We start from the raw sequence: 20,375 nt of genomic DNA on the forward strand, positions 1-20,375 counted from the left end.
GAATTTTTTTAAATTTACTTATGACATCACAAGTTCCTGGATTTTAAAAATTTAAATCTTGAATAACTTGAGAACAAAAAAAGATTAAAAAAATGCCAAAAGACTTAATAAACAACTTTTTATTCTCCACAACATAAAAAAATATCATTTTCGATGAAGGAATCCCTTTAATAGTTGATATTATAAGAAATCTTCTCAGCATTGGTTCTGTTTACCTGATAAATGTTCATGATTAATCTCAAAATCTCAAAATAGTACAGGACTTTTTGCTACAGACATTTCACGAAGTCACGGGAGATAAAAATGTAAATACAAACACAAAATAGTTTTAACAGAAACTGTAATATTTTCGACATTATTATAGTACATTAATCTTATTGGTAACAAACAATAAGAAAATACACTAGTGCAATTTAATAAACATAATTAAGAATATTTGTACTTAGTTTGACTCACATTAACACCACAATATTATACTGACCAAAGTATTGGATTGCATCTTTCATGTGATGCCAATGCAGTGTCTTAATGTAACTCCTTATATTTTTTTAAAAAGGTAAAAAATATTTTTTACATTGTAATTGCAAGTCATGTTTTTAGGGTGGGGGCAGGAAGGAAGGTTTTTTCCATCACAAAATTTTAAATAATGTACAAAAACTAATCAGTTTCCTAATTAAACTTGTTAAGAAAGATTTTGACTGTTTTATAACAAAATACTAAAAAAGTGTTAAAAAATTTCTTAACAAATAAGTTCTTTGTAAAAAGACTTTTTAATTGTTCTTTACAAAATAGATGTGCATAAGCTTCACAAGAGAGCTTGTTGACAATTTTAATTAATTTGCTAGTAGATACATAACAAAAGGAAGTTTGTGTATGGTATATGAAGGAAGTTTTAATTACGCCACAGAACTAGCAAATTTTCGGTGTAGATTTTAAAGAGTAACTCAAATCGTAATATAACATGTCATAATATTGGTCATTTGCTTACCTTAAGACCGCATTAGTTTTTGTGCCATCAACAACAACTACAGGTTCAATTACAGACATTAAACTTTGCAAGATATATGAATAAGCTAGCACATTCTGAACTTCAACTTTGTATGGTGGATGCTGGTTATGTTGAATATAAGGTTTTAGACATTTCACTTAGAAACTTAGTAGTGCAACACAGTACCTTAAGATTTCGTTCCAAATTCATCAAATGCTATTTATTGGGAATTTGCATTTCGCTTAAAATTATTAAAATAATATTTGTTTACTGTTGGCAATGCCAAAACAAAATGCGAAATTCGTCACAGTGCACCTAGCATTAGATAATTTTGCATGTAAGTTTTACAAAAGGTGCATAAAGAGCTAGGTAAGTACTAAGGAAGGCACGAAAAGAGGCATGGATGCACAAACAAACTTTACATGGTCAAGACCTCATTATTGATTTTGTAAAATCTATTATATATTATAGTTATAAAAGTTAATAAATAAACAAATACATAGTAAAACAGTGACAGTACCTATTTTTGGTAATGCGATAATAATTGTACTTTTAATTAAAGTAATTTTACACACGTTTCACAAGATACAAAACACGTGTATTGTCAAATCCTGTCCTTGCAGTGTACTCTGGAGGTAAGTCACCCTGTTTGATTCGGCTAAGTTCTTCTTTCTTAAATTTGCCATCAAGGAGTTTCTCCAGTGTTGCTGTTGGAATACTATGAGGTGGTCCACTATGAACAGATGCATCATACTCAAAACATTCCAGCAAAACAACTATACTGGCAGAGAACAAGGAATCTAAATGATTGATGTATTTTTGATGTTCTTCTGGAATCATAGCAACTAATCCACCAACATCGAAACAAAAATCAAAACATCCACCAAGCATAGCAGCAGTCGTGTTGAAAAAATCACATTGATATATTTTTAGTCTTTCATCGTGCGTATAAACTGTGTAGTTGTCATGCTTTTCAATTGAATAATCCAGCGACAGGCGCTCAAAAAAATGTTTGCATGCAATTTCAGAAAATTCAACCCCGACAACCGTTAGTCCTTGTTTATAAAACCAAGCCATATCTACTGTTGCGCCACAAAGTGGAACCATAATACGCTTTCCATCTGCATTATTACCAACCATTGTTTGAAAATGCTGATTCAAATATGGATTACCACCAGCCATATCCCATGGTGAATGATTGTTTTCCCAATGATTATTCCAACCCTTGTTTATCTCCTCTCGTGATACCATTTTTTTTTTTTTTTTGCTAAGATGAAACAAATGAGAATAAGTAGAAAAAAAACCTTTTCTGCTGCAAAAATGGTTATCTATGATAATATGCACCTGCTCTTAATCAAAATATTTTAAGTCTATTATCTAACACAATTCTTTCCTGAGGATATTTTATGTATCTTTAAGGTATTTATGCTGAAATTGTTTAGTTTAGCTTAGAGTGTAAATTGTTCGCAGGTGCTCCATTATAATACTTAACAGAACAAAAATTAGGCTACAGACAGTAAGGTTTGCCTACAGCTGCCTTTAAATCAGCAGCTAAGTCTATTTAAAATTGAATACGTTATGGTGCAGAAAATTATTTCACATTGCATGGGGCCTTATGCAGGAGGTAATCTCTCTTTGACTAAGCCTAAAAAATTAGCAATCCAGTAACTAAATACTGTCCAAGGTTTTGAAGGCAAAAATAATACTTTTCCTAAAAATGTGCAAATTAATTTGCTACAATTCAAAAAATATCTTTTTACTGCTTTAAAAGATAACGTAATAAATACAAGGCTAATACACTAGTTCCCTACCATGTTTGTATATAAACAAAAGGAATCGCATAAAAACAATCATTGCATAAAATAGGTGAAAAGAAAATGTAATTATAATATATTAATTTATTCCACATAGTGAAAAGCCTTTCCCCTCAATTAACACCCCCCCCCCCCCCCCCCCCTCAGCTAGATCAATTTTCTTGCCTTCTCCCTAAGCATGTATAGATCTGAGTTCCCTATGCAGAGGGCGCTGTGTCCACTTATGCTAAGCAAAGGAAAGCAAAGATAAGTAAGGGAATTCTAAGAAAATCAATTTTTTTTACACATTTAGGGTTATAATCAATGGAAGTCTACAGTAAATAAATAGTCATAATATGCTACAACATTATTTATTATTATATATAGATATATACTGATACAAAATATGTGACAAATTATATATTGTTACAAAAGAAACAACAAAATAACATAATTAAAACTACGTAAAATTTCAAAAAAGTACAGCTGTAAAAAATATTTATTGTATGGGTGGAAGCTTTTCGAGATTTACTTTATTGAAATTTTAACTATAATTATCAAGGACCAGAGTAAAGATAAGAAAACACAAAAGACTGGCAGTCAACAAGACATAAAAAAAGTTAGTTAAGTCAAAAAATATATGAATAAAACAACATAAATATATATAAATGTATAACTAAGAATCTTGCGCATATCATCTGGCCGAAAAGTGCACTTAGAGCTTTCAAACCAAGAGGTAGTTTAAGAATAACTGCTGTTGCGGGTTTTCTTTACTATTTTTAAAGAAAGAAATGACTGTTAAGTTGCTTGGCAGATTTTTAAACTTAATTGTAGCAGAAATGGGTCATGATAAAGTTAAAGACCTTACATAGGCAAATTGAATTTCCACAATAAAACAACAGATGGTGTCTTATAGCCTATAGGAAAGAATCAAAACGTTTTGTTTAGGTTACAATTATTCACCAACTACTATCAATATATGAAGGTTCAGCAGACAAACATATTCTCATCTTATATAATAATACGGAGTGTATGTAACGGTCATAGTGGATGTGTTCATTTTCTCTTGAAGTCTCAAATGTTAAATTTTATGGCGGCACGGCGCGACGTCAATAACACTACTTTAACGTCAATATCTTATATTAGATTAATGAAGTCATTGCAGTGCACCTAAAACTTTGAGGCCAAATAACTTGGAAACGAGGCGGTGATGTCATTATATCCATTAACTATTTATTTTATCTTTAGATATCAACAAACTTATTCTTCATAATGACACAACAGAACCTGAACAATTACTATCTAGAAAACCAAACATAGTCCATATGATAAATCAATGTGAACCCACACCCTGATGTGGACAACCAGTAACAATAAAAAAAAATGTCAATGGTGGTAATTCTCATCTCATATGGAAGTGATGCAGGAATGGAAGATAAATTTAAATTTAATAGTTATCATTTCGCTGAAATGTCTGATTGTCAGAAATTATCACATGTACTATGTCGTCATCACATAGCATACATCAATTGTAGAGATGCTGAAAACCAAACAACATTATCACACTGCATTGTGTGGTAACATCTCATGTGTTGATGTTTTGTTGCATCAAAAAAATATTGATGTGACGATCAAAGATAAGTATGGACACACTATGTATAATGAGGGTGGAAGAGCAGTGAATAAAAAAAATTGTGAAATAATCTGAGAAAAAAATTAAAAATTACGAAGTAAGTTATTCAATTTATTGAAAATTACAAAAAATATATTTTTCTTCAAATTCAGCAGCCTAAATCATTTATTTTGTTGGGTATAATTTTGTACAGATTTGTCACAAAGAGTATTTCTCATTCAAATTTGATTAATTAAGCCACTGCACATATTTTTTCGATTATATGTTAAACAAGTTGAATAAAAATATCTTTGCATTCATTTATTTTATTTTATTTTTTAGATATTAAAGAAATTATTCTTGATAATGACACAACAGAACCTGCACATTTACTCTCTATCAAACCAAACATAGTCCATACAAGAAATCAATGTGACCCCACACCAAGATGTGGACAACCAGTTACAATGAAAAAAAAATGTCAATGGTGGTAATTCTCATCTCATATGGAAGTGATGCAGGAATGGAAGATAAATTTAAATTTAATAGTTATCATTTCGCTGAAATGTCTGATTGTCAGAAATTATCACATGTACTATGTCGTCATCACATAGCATACATCAATTGTAGAGATGCTGAAAACCAAACAACATTATCACACTGCATTGTGTGGTAACATCTCATGTGTTGATGTTTTGTTGCATCAAAAAAATATTGATGTGACGATCAAAGATAAGTATGGACACACTATGTATAATGAGGGTGGAAGAGCAGTGAATAAAAAAAATTGTGAAATAATCTGAGAAAAAAATTAAAAATTACGAAGTAAGTTATTCAATTTATTGAAAATTACAAAAAATATATTTTTCTTCAAATTCAGCAGCCTAAATCATTTATTTTGTTGGGTATAATTTTGTACAGATTTGTCACAAAGAGTATTTCTCATTCAAATTTGATTAATTAAGCCACTGCACATATTTTTTCGATTATATGTTAAACAAGTTGAATAAAAATATCTTTGCATTCATTTATTTTATTTTATTTTTTAGATATTAAAGAACTTATTCTTGATAATGACACAACAGAACCTGCACATTTACTATCTATCAAACCAAACATAGTCCATACAAGAAATCAATGTGACCCCACACCAAGATGTGGACAACCAGTTACAATGAAAAAAAAATGTCAACGGTGGAAATTCTCATCACACATGGAAGTGATGCAGGAATGGAAGATAAATTTAAATTTAATAGTTATCATTTCGCTGAAATGTCTGATTGTCAGAAATTATCACATGTACTATGTCGTCATCACATAGCATACATCAATTGTAGAGATGCTGACAACCAAACAACATTATCACACTGCATTGTGTGGTAACATCTCATGTGTTGATGTTTTGTTGCATCAAAAAAATATTGATGTGACGATCAAAGATAAGTATGGACACACTATGTATAATGAGGGTGGAAGAGCAGTGAATAAAAAAAATTGTGAAATAATCTGAGAAAAAAATTAAAAATTACGAAGTAAGTTATTCAATTTATTAAAAATTACAAAAAATATATTTTTCTTCAAATTCAGCAGCCTAAATCATTTATTTTGTTGGGCATAATTTTGTACAGATTTGTCACAAAGAGTATTTCTCATTCAAATTTGATTAATTAAGCCACTGCACATATTTTTTCGATTATATGTTAAACAAGTTGAATAAAAATATCTTTGCATTCATTTATTTTATTTTATTTTTTAGATATTAAGGAACTTATTCTTGATAATGACACAACAGAACCTGCACATTTACTATCTATCAAACCAAACATAGTCCATACAAGAAATCAATGTGAACCCACACCAAGATGTGGACAACCAGTTACAATGAAAAAAAAATGTCAACGGTGGAAATTCTCATCACACATGGAAGTGATGCAGGAATGGAAGATAAATTTAAATTTAATAGTTATGATTTCGCTGAAATGTCTGATTGTCAGAAATTATCACATGTACTATGTCGTCATCACATAACATACATTAATTGTAGAGATGCTGACAACCAAAAATCATTATCACACTGCATTGTGTGGTAACATCTCATGTGTTGATGTTTTTTTGCATCAAAAAAATATTGATGTGACAATCAAAGATAAATATGGACACACTATGTATAATGAGGTTGGAAGAGCAGTGAATAAAAAAATTGTGAAATAATCTGAGAAAAAAATAAAAAATTACGAAGTAGATTATTCAATTTATTGAAAATTACAAAAAATATATTTTTCTTCAAATTTAGCAGCCTAAATCATTTATTTTGTTGGGTATAATTTTGTACAGATTTGTCACAAAGAGTATTTCTCATTCAAATTTGATTAATTAAGCCACTGCACATATTTTTTCGATTATATGTTAAACAAGTTGAATAAAAATATCTTTGCATTCATTTATTTTATTTTATTTTTTAGATATTAAAGAACTTATTCTCGATAATGACACAACAGAACCTGCACATTTACTATCTATCAAACCAAACATAGTCCATACAAGAAATCAATGTGACCCCACACCAAGATGTGGACAACCAGTTACAATGAAAAAAAAATGTCAACGGTGGAAATTCTCATCACACATGGAAGTGATGCAGGAATGGAAGATAAATTTAAATTTAATAGTTATCATTTCGCTGAAATGTCTGATTGTCAGAAATTATCACATGTACTATGTCGTCATCACATAGCATACATCAATTGTAGAGATGCTGACAACCAAACAACATTATCACACTGCATTGTGTGGTAACATCTCATGTGTTGATGTTTTGTTGCATCAAAAAAATATTGATGTGACGATCAAAGATAAGTATGGACACACTATGTATAATGAGGGTGGAAGAGCAGTGAATAAAAAAAATTGTGAAATAATCTGAGAAAAAAATTAAAAATTACGAAGTAAGTTATTCAATTTATTAAAAATTACAAAAAATATATTTTTCTTCAAATTCAGCAGCCTAAATCATTTATTTTGTTGGGCATAATTTTGTACAGATTTGTCACAAAGAGTATTTCTCATTCAAATTTGATTAATTAAGCCACTGCACATATTTTTTCGATTATATGTTAAACAAGTTGAATAAAAATATCTTTGCATTCATTTATTTTATTTTATTTTTTAGATATTAAGGAACTTATTCTTGATAATGACACAACAGAACCTGCACATTTACTATCTATCAAACCAAACATAGTCCATACAAGAAATCAATGTGAACCCACACCAAGATGTGGACAACCAGTTACAATGAAAAAAAAATGTCAACGGTGGAAATTCTCATCACACATGGAAGTGATGCAGGAATGGAAGATAAATTTAAATTTAATAGTTATGATTTCGCTGAAATGTCTGATTGTCAGAAATTATCACATGTACTATGTCGTCATCACATAACATACATTAATTGTAGAGATGCTGACAACCAAAAATCATTATCACACTGCATTGTGTGGTAACATCTCATGTGTTGATGTTTTTTTGCATCAAAAAAATATTGATGTGACAATCAAAGATAAATATGGACACACTATGTATAATGAGGTTGGAAGAGCAGTGAATAAAAAAATTGTGAAATAATCTGAGAAAAAAATAAAAAATTACGAAGTAGATTATTCAATTTATTGAAAATTACAAAAAATATATTTTTCTTCAAATTTAGCAGCCTAAATCATTTATTTTGTTGGGTATAATTTTGTACAGATTTGTCACAAAGAGTATTTCTCATTCAAATTCGATTAATTAAGCCACTGCACATATTTTTTCGATTATATGTTAAACAAGTTGAATAAAAATATCTTTGCATTCATTTATTTTATTTTATTTTTTAGATATTAAAGAACTTATTCTTGATAATGACACAACAGAACCTGCACATTTACTATCTATCAAACCAAACATAGTCCATACAAGAAATCAATGTGACCCCACACCAAGATGTGGACAACCAGTTACAATGAAAAAAAAATGTCAACGGTGGAAATTCTCATCACACATGGAAGTGATGCAGGAATGGAAGATAAATTTAAATTTAATAGTTATCATTTCGCTGAAATGTCTGATTGTCAGAAATTATCACATGTACTATGTCGTCATCACATAGCATACATCAATTGTAGAGATGCTGACAACCAAACAACATTATCACACGGCATTGTGTGGTAACATCTCATGTGTTGATGTTTTGTTGCATCAAAAAAATATTGATGTGACGATCAAAGATAAGTATGGACACACTATGTATAATGAGGGTGGAAGAGCAGTGAATAAAAAAAATTGTGAAATAATCTGAGAAAAAAATTAAAAATTACGAAGTAAGTTATTCAATTTATTGAAAATTACAAAAAATATATTTTTCTTCAAATTCAGCAGCCTAAATCATTTATTTTGTTGGGTATAATTTTGTACAGATTTGTCACAAAGAGTATTTCTCATTCAAATTTGATTAATTAAGCCACTGCACATATTTTTTCGATTATATGCTAAACAAGTTGAATAAAAATATCTTTGCATTCATTTATTTTATTTTATTTTTTAGATATTAAGGAACTTATTCTTGATAATGACACAACAGAACCTGCACATTTACTATGTATCAAACCAAACATAGTCCATACGAGAAATCAATGTGAACCCACACCAAGATGTGGACAACCAGTTACAATGAAAAAAAAATGTCAACGGTGGAAATTCTCATCACACAAGGAAGTGATGCAGGAATGGAAGATAAATTTAAATTTAATAGTTATCATTTCGCTGAAATGTCTGATTGTCAGAAATTATCACATGTACTATGTCGTCATCACATAACATACATTAATTGTAGAGATGCTGACAACCAAAAATCATTATCACACTGCATTGTGTGGTAACATCTCATGTGTTGATGTTTTGTTGCATCAAAAAAATATTGATGTGACAATCAAAGATAAATATGGACACACTATGTATAATGAGGTTGGAAGAGCAGTGAATAAAAAATTTGTGAAATAACCTGAGAAAAAAATTAAAAATTACGAAGTAGATTATTCAATTTATTGAAAATTACAAAAAATATATTTTTCTTCAAATTTAGCAGCCTAAATCATTTATTTTGTTGGGTATAATTTTGTACAGATTTGTCACAAAGAGTATTTCTCATTCAAATTTGATTAATTAAGCCACTGCACATATTTTTTCGATTATATGTTAAACAAGTTGAATAAAAATATCTTTGCATTCATTTATTTTATTTTATTTTTTAGATATGAAGGAACTTATTCTTGATAATGACAGAACAGAACCTGCACATTTACTATGTATCAAACCAAACATAGTCCATACGAGAAATCAATGTGAACCCACACCAAGATGTGGACAACCAGTTACAATGAAAAAAAAATATCAATGATGGAAACTCTCATCACACATGGAAGTGATGCAGGAATGGAAGATAAATTTAAATTTAATAGTTATCATTTCGCTGAAATGTCTGATTGTCAGAAATTATCTCATATACTATGTTGTCATCACATAACATACATCAATTGTAGAGATGCTGACAACCAAACAACATTATCACACTGCATTGTGTGGTAACATCTCATGTGTTGATGTTTTGTTGCATCAAAAAAATATTGATGTGACGATCAAAGATAAATATGGACACACTATGTATAATGAGGGTGGAAGAGCAGTGAATAAAAAAAATTGTGAAATAATCTTAGAAAAAAATTAAAAATTACAAAGTAGATTACTCAATTTATTGAAAATTACAAAAAATATATTTTTCTTCAAATTTAGCAGCCTAAATCATTTATTTTGTTGGGTATAATTTTGTACAGATTTGTCACAAAGAGTATTTCTCATTCAAATTTGATTATTTAAGCCACTGCACATATTTTTTCGATTATATGTTAAACAAGTTGAATAAAAATATCTTTGCATTCATTTATTTTATTTTATTTTTTAGATATGAAGGAACTTATTCTTGATAATGACACAACAGAACCTGTACATTTACTATGTATCAAACCAAACATAGTCCATACGAGAAATCAATGTGAACCCACACCAAGATGTGGACAACCAGTTACAATGAAAAAAAAATGTCAATGGTGGAAATTCTCATCACACATGGAAGTGATGCAGGAATGGAAGATAAATTTAAATTTAATAGTTATCATTTCGCTGAAATGTCTGATTGTCAGAAATTATCACATGTACTATGTCGTCATCACATAACATACATCAATTGTAGAGATGCTGACAACCAAAAATCATTATCACACTGCATTGTGTGGTAACATCTCATGTGTTGATGTTTTGTTGCATCAAAAAAATATTGATGTGACGATCAAAGATAAATATGGACACACTATGTATAATGAGGGTGGAAGAGCAGTGAATAATAAAAATTGTGAAATAATCTGAGAAAAAAATTAAAAATTACGAAGTAAGTTATTCAATTAATTGAAAATTACAAAAAATATATTTTTCTTCAGTTTCCGCAGCCTAAATCATTTATTTTGTTGAGTATAATTTTGTACAGATTTGTCACAAAAAGTATTACTGATTTAAATTCGGTTAATTTAGCCACTGCACATATTTTTTCGATTATATGTTAAACAATTTGAATAAAAATATCTTTGCATTCATTCATTTTATTTTATTTTTTAGATATTAAGGAACTTATTCTTGATAATGACACAACAGAACCTGCACATTTACTATGTATCAAATCAAACATAGTCCATACGAGAAATCAATGTGAACCCACACCAAGATGTGGACAACCAGTCACAATGAAAAAAAAATGTCAATGGTGGAAATTCTCATCATACATAGAAGTGATGCAGGGATGGAAGATAAATTTAAATTTAATAGTTATCATTTCGCTGAAATGTCTGATCGTCAGAAATTATCACATGTACTATGTCGTCATCACATAACATACATCAATTGTAGAGATGCTGACAACCAAAAATCATTATCACACTGCATTATGTGGTAACATCTCATGTGTTGATGTTTTGTTGCATCAAAAAAATATTGATGTGACGATCAAAGATAAATATGGACACACTGTGTATGATATTGCTGGAAGAAAAGTGAATAAACAAAATTTTGAAATAATATGACAAAAAATAAAAGATTACGAAGTAAGTTATTTAATTTAATGAAAATTAGAAAGAAAAATACATTTGTCTTCAAATTCAGCAGCCTAAATCATTTATTTTGTTGGGTATAATTTTGTACAGATTTGTCACAAAGAGTATTTCTCATTCAAATTCGATTAATTAAGCCACTGCACATATTTTTTCGATTATATGTTAAACAAGTTGAATAAAAATATCTTTGCATTCATTTATTTCATTTTATTTTTTAGATATTAAGGAACTTATCTTGATAATGACACAACAGAACCTGCACATTTACTATCTATCAAACCAAACATAGTCCATACGAGAAATCAATGTGAACCCACACCCTGATGTGGACAACCAGTACAATGAAAAAAAATGTCAATGGTAGAAATTCTCATCATACATGGAAGTGATGCAGGGATGGAAGATAAATTTAAATTTAATAGTTATCATTTCGCTGAAATGTCTGATTGTCAGAAATTATCACATGTACTATGTCGTCATCACATAGCATACATCAATTGTAGAGATGCTGACAACCAAACATCATTATCAGCTTGCATTGTGTGGTAACATCTCATGTGTTGATGTTTTGTTGCATCAAAAAAATATTGATGTGACGATCAAAGATAAATATGGACACACTGTGTATGATATTGCTGGAAGAAAAGTGAATAAACAAAATTTTGAAATAATATGACAAAAAATAAAAGATTACGAAGTAAGTTATTTAATTTATTGAAAATTAGAAAGAAAAATATATGTCTCCAGATTCAGCAGCCTAAATCATTTATTTTGTTGGGTATAATTTTGTACAGATATGTCACAAAGAGCATTTCTCATTCAAATTCGATTAATTAAGATACTGCACATATTTTTTCGATTATATGTTAAACAATTTGAATAAAAATATCTTTGCATTCATTTATTTTATTTTATTTTTAGATATGAAGGAACTTATTCTTGATAATAACACAACAGAACCTGCACATTTACTATCTATCAAACCAAACATAGTCCATATGATAAATTAATGTGAACCCACACCCTGATGTGGACAACCAGTTACAATGAAAAAAAAATGTCAATGGTGGAAACTCTCATCATACATGGAAGTGATGCAGGGGTGGAAGATAAATTTAAATTTAATAGTGATCATTTCGCTGAAATGTCTGATTGTCAGAAATTATCTCATATACTAGCTATGTCGTCATCACATAACATACATCAATTGTAGAGATGCTGACAACCAAAAATCATTATCACACTGCATTGTGTGGTAACATCTCATGTGTTGATGTTTTGTTGCATCAAAAAAATATTGATGTGACGATCAAAGATAAATATGGACACACTGAGTATGATATTGCTGGAAGAGAGGGGAATAAACAAAATTTTGAAATAATATGACAAAAAATAAAAGATTACGAAGTAAGTTATTTAATTTAATGAAAATTAGAAAGAAAAATACATTTGTCTTCAAATTCAGCAGCCTAAATCATTTATTTTGTTGGGTATAATTTTGTACAGATTTGTCACAAAGAGTATTTCTCATTCAAATTCGATTAATTAAGCCACTGCACATATTTTTTCGATTATATGTTAAACAAGTTGAATCAAAATATCTTTGCATTCATTTATTTCATTTTATTTTTTAGATATTAAGGAACTTATTCTTGATAATGACACAACAGAACCTGCACATTTACTATCTATCAAACAAACATAGTCCATACGAGAAATCAATATGAACCCACACCCTGATGTGGACAACCAGTACAATGAAAAAAAATGTCAATGGTGGAAATTCTCATCATACATGGAAGTGATGCAGGGATGGAAGATAAATTTAAATTTAATAGTTATCATTTCGCTGAAATGTCTGATTGTCAGAAATTATCACATGTACTATGTCGTCATCACATAGCATACATCAATTGTAGAGATGCTGACAACCACACATCATTATCACACTGCATTGTGTGGTAACATCTCATGTGTTGATGTTTTGTTGCATCAAAAAAATATTGATGTGACGATCAAAGATAAATATGGACACACTGTGTATGATATTGCTGGAAGAAAAGTGAATAAACAAAATTTTGAAATAATATGACAAAAAATAAAAGATTACGAAGTAAGTTATTTAATTTATTGAAAATTAGAAAGAAAAATATATTTGTCTCCAGATTCAGCAGCCTAAATCATTTATTTTGTTGGGTATAATTTTGTACAGATATGTCACAAAGAGCATTTCTCATTCAAATTCGATTAATTAAGATACTTCACATATTTTTTCGATTATATGTTAAACAATTTGAATAAAAATATCTTTGCATTCATTTATTTTATTTTATTTTTAGATATGAAGGAACTTATTCATGATAATAACACAACAGAACCTGCACATTTACTATCTATCAAACCAAACATAGTCCATATGATAAATTAATGTGAACCCACACCCTGATGTGGACAACCAGTTACAATGAAAAAAAAATGTCAATGGTGGAAACTCTCATCACACATGGAAGTGATGCAGGGGTGGAAGATAAATTTAAATTTAATAGTGATCATTTCGCTAAAATATCTAATTGTCAGAAATTATCTCATATACTAGCTATGTTGTCATCACATAACATATATCCATTGAAGAGATGCTGACAACCAAATATTATTACGCTGCATTGTGTGGTAACATCTCATGTGTTGATGTTTTGTTGCATCAAAAAAATATTGATGTGACGATCAAAGATAAATATGGACACACTATGTATGATATTGCTGGAAGAGAAGTGAATAAACAAAATTTTGAAATAATCTGACAAAAAATAAAAGATTACGAAGTAAGTTATTCAACTTATTGAAAATTAGATAAAATATATATTTTTCTTCAGTTTCAGCAGCCTAAATCATTTATTTTGTTGAGTATAATTTTGTACAGATTTCTCACAAAAAGTATTACTGATTTAAATTCGATTAATTTAGCCATGGCGGCTATGAAGATACCACATCATTTTTGGATTATATGTTAAACAATTTGAAAAAAATTATCTTTGCATACATTTTTTAATTTATGTCACCTCTAAAATGCCTGAGGTGGGCACTTATTCAAGATGGCTAGAAAATAGAAAGGGGCACTTATAAAAAAAAATTGATATAGAAGGTTTCAGTAACACAATTTAACATAAAAAAAAGTTTAACAAGAAAAGGATAATTCCTAATTCAAAGTAAACTTTCCCAATCAGACATTTATTTTTCATATAACTTACTATTTTTTCCCTGAATGTATTCACTTTCCAAATTTTAAGAAAAATTTAATGCTTTGTTGCCTTAAAAAATTAGTGTTGAGAGAGCTGTTTCCATGTATGGACCATAGAATTTTGACTTTCGAATTTCAAAGAATGTCTGCAAAAGTTTATAAGGGTTTAAAAAACTCATTAGTAACTAATGAGTTATATTATATTAACCCTTATATTTTGGGTGTGCTGCACTGGTTAACTTCTTATAAAATTTGTCATTTTGCAGGTGCTATCAATAGCACACCTAAGCCATTTTGTGTGTGTGTGGAGGTGTGCGCGTGCTATTGCACGCCTCTTCTGAAAGGGCCTGTTAGTTTGTTTATTTTTACATCGTTTTCCCATTTATAGGCCCAAAAACCTTTATCTTTCGCGTCCACCTGGTCCATATCATTTAGAATAGTTATGGTTAGTTAACCTTAACAAAAGATTTAGATAAACAATTGAGTATTTAAATGTAAAGTAAAAAAGAATCATAACATAATGCATATTATAATAACTGATTCCTTAGAAAATGAAAAAATTGTGATATTGACAATGTATATAAAAATCATTTTGAACGATTAACAGTCAGCAAAATGAAATGTATTAAAAAAGAAAGTGAAAATTATTTTAAATTAAAGTGACAGCTTTATACTAAGCTTAACAAAATGATTCTAGACATAAAGTTATAAGTATTTTACACACATTAATACAAATGAGATATAAACTGCTGTAAGTTGCAATTGTTTTGAATTGTTCCCTGTTTTAAAAATCGTTATAAAGAAAAAAACACAACTTAAAACAAAAACTTTAATACCACCATGCAAGTGATTTCTTAGGGCTTTAAAAAGTACTGTCTTTGCTTGTTTCAGAATTGACTTGGTTGAGTTACAGTTTGCTTTCATCTACATTGGATGGAAAAAAACCTTCTGCATTAGGCATTATAGCAAAAAGATTCTTATTGATAACATTGATACAATCTACAATTTTGAATTAGGCTGCATAAAGCAGTGTTTTTTTTATGCCAAAACTGATCAGGAGTTATATTATAATTTTGAGCAATAAGCTACTGTTTTTTAATACATGTGATGAAAAAAGTTTATAGATTTAATTTGATTCTTTTAAAATCATTCTTTCCTCGCCAACTTTTGGTCTGAAAGCACTGTGCAGAAATGTGTTTTTGTAAACAACTACTATCTCTAAATAGGCAAAATTTATATAAATCTAAACAATAATGCTGTATCAGCCATAATGGCCATCGCTAAAGGAGAAATTTCTTTAAAAAACACACAATCACCTATTCAAAACAAATGTTAAAATATGAGGCACTACTAATAAGCTAAATTGGAAGCAACTTTTCTAAAAGGTCCTAATAAGTACTGACAAAAAGAAAAATATAAACCCTTGGTCCAAAAGTTCTAAACAATATTTGTAATGGGTGTCAAAAGATACCACAATCTAGAATAATAAACAATTTAAAAAAGTATATACAATAAAAATATTTTCTTACTACCATTCACAATTCTTTTAGACATTTGTTAACTTTTTTGTAAGAAGGTATAAAACATGAACGCAATTACATCCAATTCGAGCTGTATATTCTTCTGGTAATTCATCTTCCGTCTTTCGACTAAGCTCTTCAATTATAAATTTATCACTCAAATAAACTTTAAAAGTTTCAGTTGGAATACTATGTGGTGGTTGTCTACGAAGAGACATGTCATATTCAAAGCATTCCATCAATACACGACCTGCAGGTTTTAATAAGCTAGTCAACTGGTTTATATATTTTTGCTGTTCTTCTGGCACTGTAGCTTCCAGTCCACCAACATCAAACCAGTAATCAAAACACCCACCAAGTAGGTCACAATCAGTAGAAAAAAAGTCACATTGATAAATTTTTAACCTATCATCATGCGAATAAACTTTTACATTGTTCTTTTCTTTAACTTCATAACTTAATGAAAGACGCTCAAAAAACAACTTACATGGAGTTTCAAACAGTTCAATACCGACAACAGTTAATCCCTGTTTATAAAACCACGCCATATCAACTGTTGCGCCACAAAGCGGAACCAAAATGCGCTTTCCATTTATACTACCCTTTACAAGATACTGAAAGAAGTTTTTTAAGTATGGACTTCCTTGTGGCATATCCCAAGGTGAGTGATTATTTTGCCATTTCTTTTCCCATATTTTGTTTATTTCTTCACGAGAAGCCATCATTATTTTCTATAAAATGAATTACAAAAAAAAATTATAACTTTGAAATCCTTGTTATTCGGATTTCTAAAACAGATAGGCATCTACATCATCAATATTAATAACAACCTTTGCTTATTTTAATATAAATTACATAATGCAGGTCTTTCACATATACTTAGAACAACGAATTCACTATCAATTTCTAAAGAGACTAAAAACCATAAAATTTGGATCTTTAGTTGCATAATAACATGGATATTACTGCTAAAAAATATAGTCAACTGAATTGACTTTCGCGTTCCATTAGCTCTTTAATGGCATGTTATTCAGAAAGAAATTTCTGCACTTATTATACATAAAGCACTGGCAATTTTGTAACTTAAGGGGATCCCAAGGTATAAAATGATGTTGGGCTTATTTATATTATAGAGCTTAGAAAGTTCATTAACAAGCCTTTTTAATTTTTTTAAAAAGATCTTTTCCTTCTCAAGATATTCACATTTAAAGAATTTTAGATTTATTATACTGCATAAATTATGATGTCATATTTAAGTAATAGCAAACTTTGATGTTTTCCTGTTTTCCTGGATATGCATTCACACTTTATCAATGCATAGATATTATAAAGGTGAATTGATTAAAATAATTTTTTTTGCCAAAATGCCAATTGTATGCTCATCCCAGACCTTTCAATTTTTTTGCTGGCTATTTTGGACTTGTCCTCAGGACTTATGGCTGCAATTTTAAGGCCAAGCACAATATTATTAGTGGGTACTGGCTGTGGGAAGACAAGCATAAAACATATATTTGTCTATATTTATTTTCCATATTTTTTCTGACTCTGAATGTCAAAAATGGCAATCTAAAAATAGTTCTAGGGAGTGAAGAGGGCAGCAACTGAAGATGATAGATAGATAGATGTGCATATTTTACATGGCTAGCCTCACAAATATCGAGGGATATACCCTGTCTATTATTTCCAGGAGGGGCCATGGCTTAGATGGAGAGTCCTAGAGTATTTAATGCTCATTTTGAGCGACGCAGACCCAATTAGGGCCCGCGCTCTACTAGACAACTCCCGGCAACATCCAACGGCCCACACAGTGTGCCATCTTCCCAATTTCCCTCACATGGCTTGGGTTAACCCGGGGCTATGGTAACATTCACTCGCCCATGTTGAATCGCCGTCAAGAGGAATCGAACCCCGGTCTCTCGCACAGAGTACGAGAGCTATAACCACTAATCTACGGCGCTATTTTTTATGGTTGCTTTTGACAATTCTAACCTTATATATAGGCTTTGTTAGCTGTGTGGCTTTATTATGTTGGCTATGTAGGTTAACGTTGGCTGTGTAGGCTACAGTATGTATTGACTGTGTAGGCTGTATGTTGGCTGTAGCTACATAGGCTATATGTATAGCTGGCTAGCTTAGGCAGTTGGGGAAAACTGCTAACCATTACAAAATCAGGCTAGCCACTTTAAATATTTATTATTATTATTATTAACCTAATTAATTAACTTAGCTTCGAAATAAAACCAGGGTCTGTAATAAAGCAATGCGGGAAAATAATGGGAGCGATTATTTGTTTTTAAAGATTTTGTGCTATTCCCGCCTAATTAAGAGGAATGTGCCGTCTTAGCCAAGAATTAAAAATGGTTGACAGTCAGGTAGGGACTATTAACTAAGAGTGTATATATCCGCCAAATTAGGATTACATCTGCCAAATTTGAATTAATGGGCAGTTCATATGGAAAATATATCCTCGGTTAGCGGGAAGTCTTTCAGCATGATATAATTTTTACTTTCTGTTCATATGGCATATAGTGAGAAAATACCATGTGGTAAGTTTTTATTGTTTATTGTGATAAGAATCTATTGTTTATTTTTAAAAATTATGCCGAATCGCATAAAATTATCTTGCCTACCAAGGAAACTTCCGTTCATATGGGAAAATGCATTACCCTCTTACTAAGATCTCGATCATGAGCAACCGAGATCTCGGTAGGCAGGTAACTGTTTTTTCTCATATGAACACAACTAAATTTTGTTAAGAGTTTGTTAACAACCTGAGATCTTGACTTGATATCATGCTGAAACATTTCCCCAGTTTCTAAGGAAATATTTCCCATATGAACTGCCCCTAAATAACAAATTGGTTATTTATTAATATCATTTCTGGCAAAAATTTTTGATTTTCTTAGCAGATGACTCATCATCAATTTCTCAGAGCGTGCAACCTTGGAAAGGCATGCAGTTTTTTATGTTTGTGTTTTTGTGTAGGTTAATTAAACGCCTTTTAACCAAATTAACCTGGTGCATTCCTTAATTAGGAGTGGTATCTATGTCAAATTAGTAGTACATACACTCTAGCAGTTTACCCTGACTGAAGGCCATTTTCAAAAAGTATATATATATTCATAGCTATATATTTTAAGAATCCTTGTGTTTAAAGAGTGTTTGTGTTTTTCTCAAGAAAATCTGAAGCTTTTAGTGGCCCAATTAAGTTGTAAGTTACCTAGTTCGTAACGTCTCTTCTAACTACGTGAATAGCCTAGCTAGCTACCTAGGGCAGCACACAACAATCTTTATTAACAGTGAACTGCAAAACAGTTTAGAAATTCTAATTAATAAAGGCACAGAAGAAATATACCTGTTCCGTGGTGGTAACTTTCGTTTTTTTGCAAGGCCCTTTAAAAAATAGAACGTTCGCAAATCTTTGTAAATCTTTGAGTACAGACTTATCTGAACCCTCCGCTCCGCGTCCACAATAAAGGCAGTCATAATTTGCGTAGCTAAGTTGGGAGCGAAGCCCATTCGACGTTCGCGTCCGAAAAAAATTTACCCATTCGGAAACCGGTCAAAAAATTTTGAAGCCGAAAGTCCCGTGTCAGCATACTTCGGTTAGAGTTTTCCTATTCTAGTTTTCCTGGAAGAGGTGGAAATGCATTCTCGTCCGCAGTGCTCTTTGAGATTAAAAAGGCCTATCTCAAACATGTAAAAACGCATTTTAACGGGTTTCTCAAAAAAGTTACTTTTGTTAGAGAAGTGCAGAAAAAATGTTTTTGTTAAGAACAGAAGGGGAATAGAGAACTTGCAAGCAAGCTGTCAAAAACTTGCAAGCAAAATTGAAACCAGAAAAGGCTTTGTTCTAGGACTTCTTTTTACGATATATTAAGACAAAAAGGTCCTAACATGTTATTACAAAGATGTGGAGATACTTTAAAATAGAAACTTAAAAACAGAAGAATAGCAGGTGAAATACCTTAAATTCATGAAATGAACCTTTTGTTTGTCTGCGCGAAAATTTAATGCACACGGTTATATTT

The 20,375-nt window shown here is 30.3% G+C and overlaps 2 protein-coding genes across 2 annotated transcripts; both read right to left on the minus strand.

Moving 5' to 3' along the window:
* Positions 1-323: 323 nt before the first annotated feature.
* LOC130614271 (thiopurine S-methyltransferase-like) lies at positions 324-16,850 on the minus strand. The gene is made up of 2 exons (XM_057435689.1): positions 16,832-16,850; positions 324-2,255 (listed from the first exon to the last, which is right to left on the minus strand). Exon 2 carries the CDS (start codon positions 2,237-2,239, stop codon positions 1,556-1,558), a length of 684 nt encoding a protein of 227 aa, XP_057291672.1. The 5' UTR covers positions 2,240-2,255; positions 16,832-16,850; the 3' UTR covers positions 324-1,555.
* LOC130614269 (thiopurine S-methyltransferase-like) lies at positions 4,345-19,853 on the minus strand. The gene is made up of 3 exons (XM_057435688.1): positions 19,700-19,853; positions 9,432-17,075; positions 4,345-8,725 (listed from the first exon to the last, which is right to left on the minus strand). Exon 2 carries the CDS (start codon positions 17,067-17,069, stop codon positions 16,371-16,373), a length of 699 nt encoding a protein of 232 aa, XP_057291671.1. The 5' UTR covers positions 17,070-17,075; positions 19,700-19,853; the 3' UTR covers positions 4,345-8,725; positions 9,432-16,370.
* Positions 19,854-20,375: the final 522 nt, after the last annotated feature.

This window comes from Hydractinia symbiolongicarpus, chromosome 11 (genome assembly GCF_029227915.1).
Source record: "Hydractinia symbiolongicarpus strain clone_291-10 chromosome 11, HSymV2.1, whole genome shotgun sequence".
Classification (NCBI taxonomy): Eukaryota; Metazoa; Cnidaria; class Hydrozoa; order Anthoathecata; family Hydractiniidae; genus Hydractinia; species Hydractinia symbiolongicarpus.

Excerpts from the sequence above, each read along its gene's own strand:
- LOC130614269 (XM_057435688.1), bottom strand. The coding sequence starts at position 17,069 with ATGATGGCTTCTCGTGAAGAAATAAACAAAATATGGGAAAAGAAATGG.
- LOC130614271 (XM_057435689.1), bottom strand. The coding sequence starts at position 2,239 with ATGGTATCACGAGAGGAGATAAACAAGGGTTGGAATAATCATTGGGAA.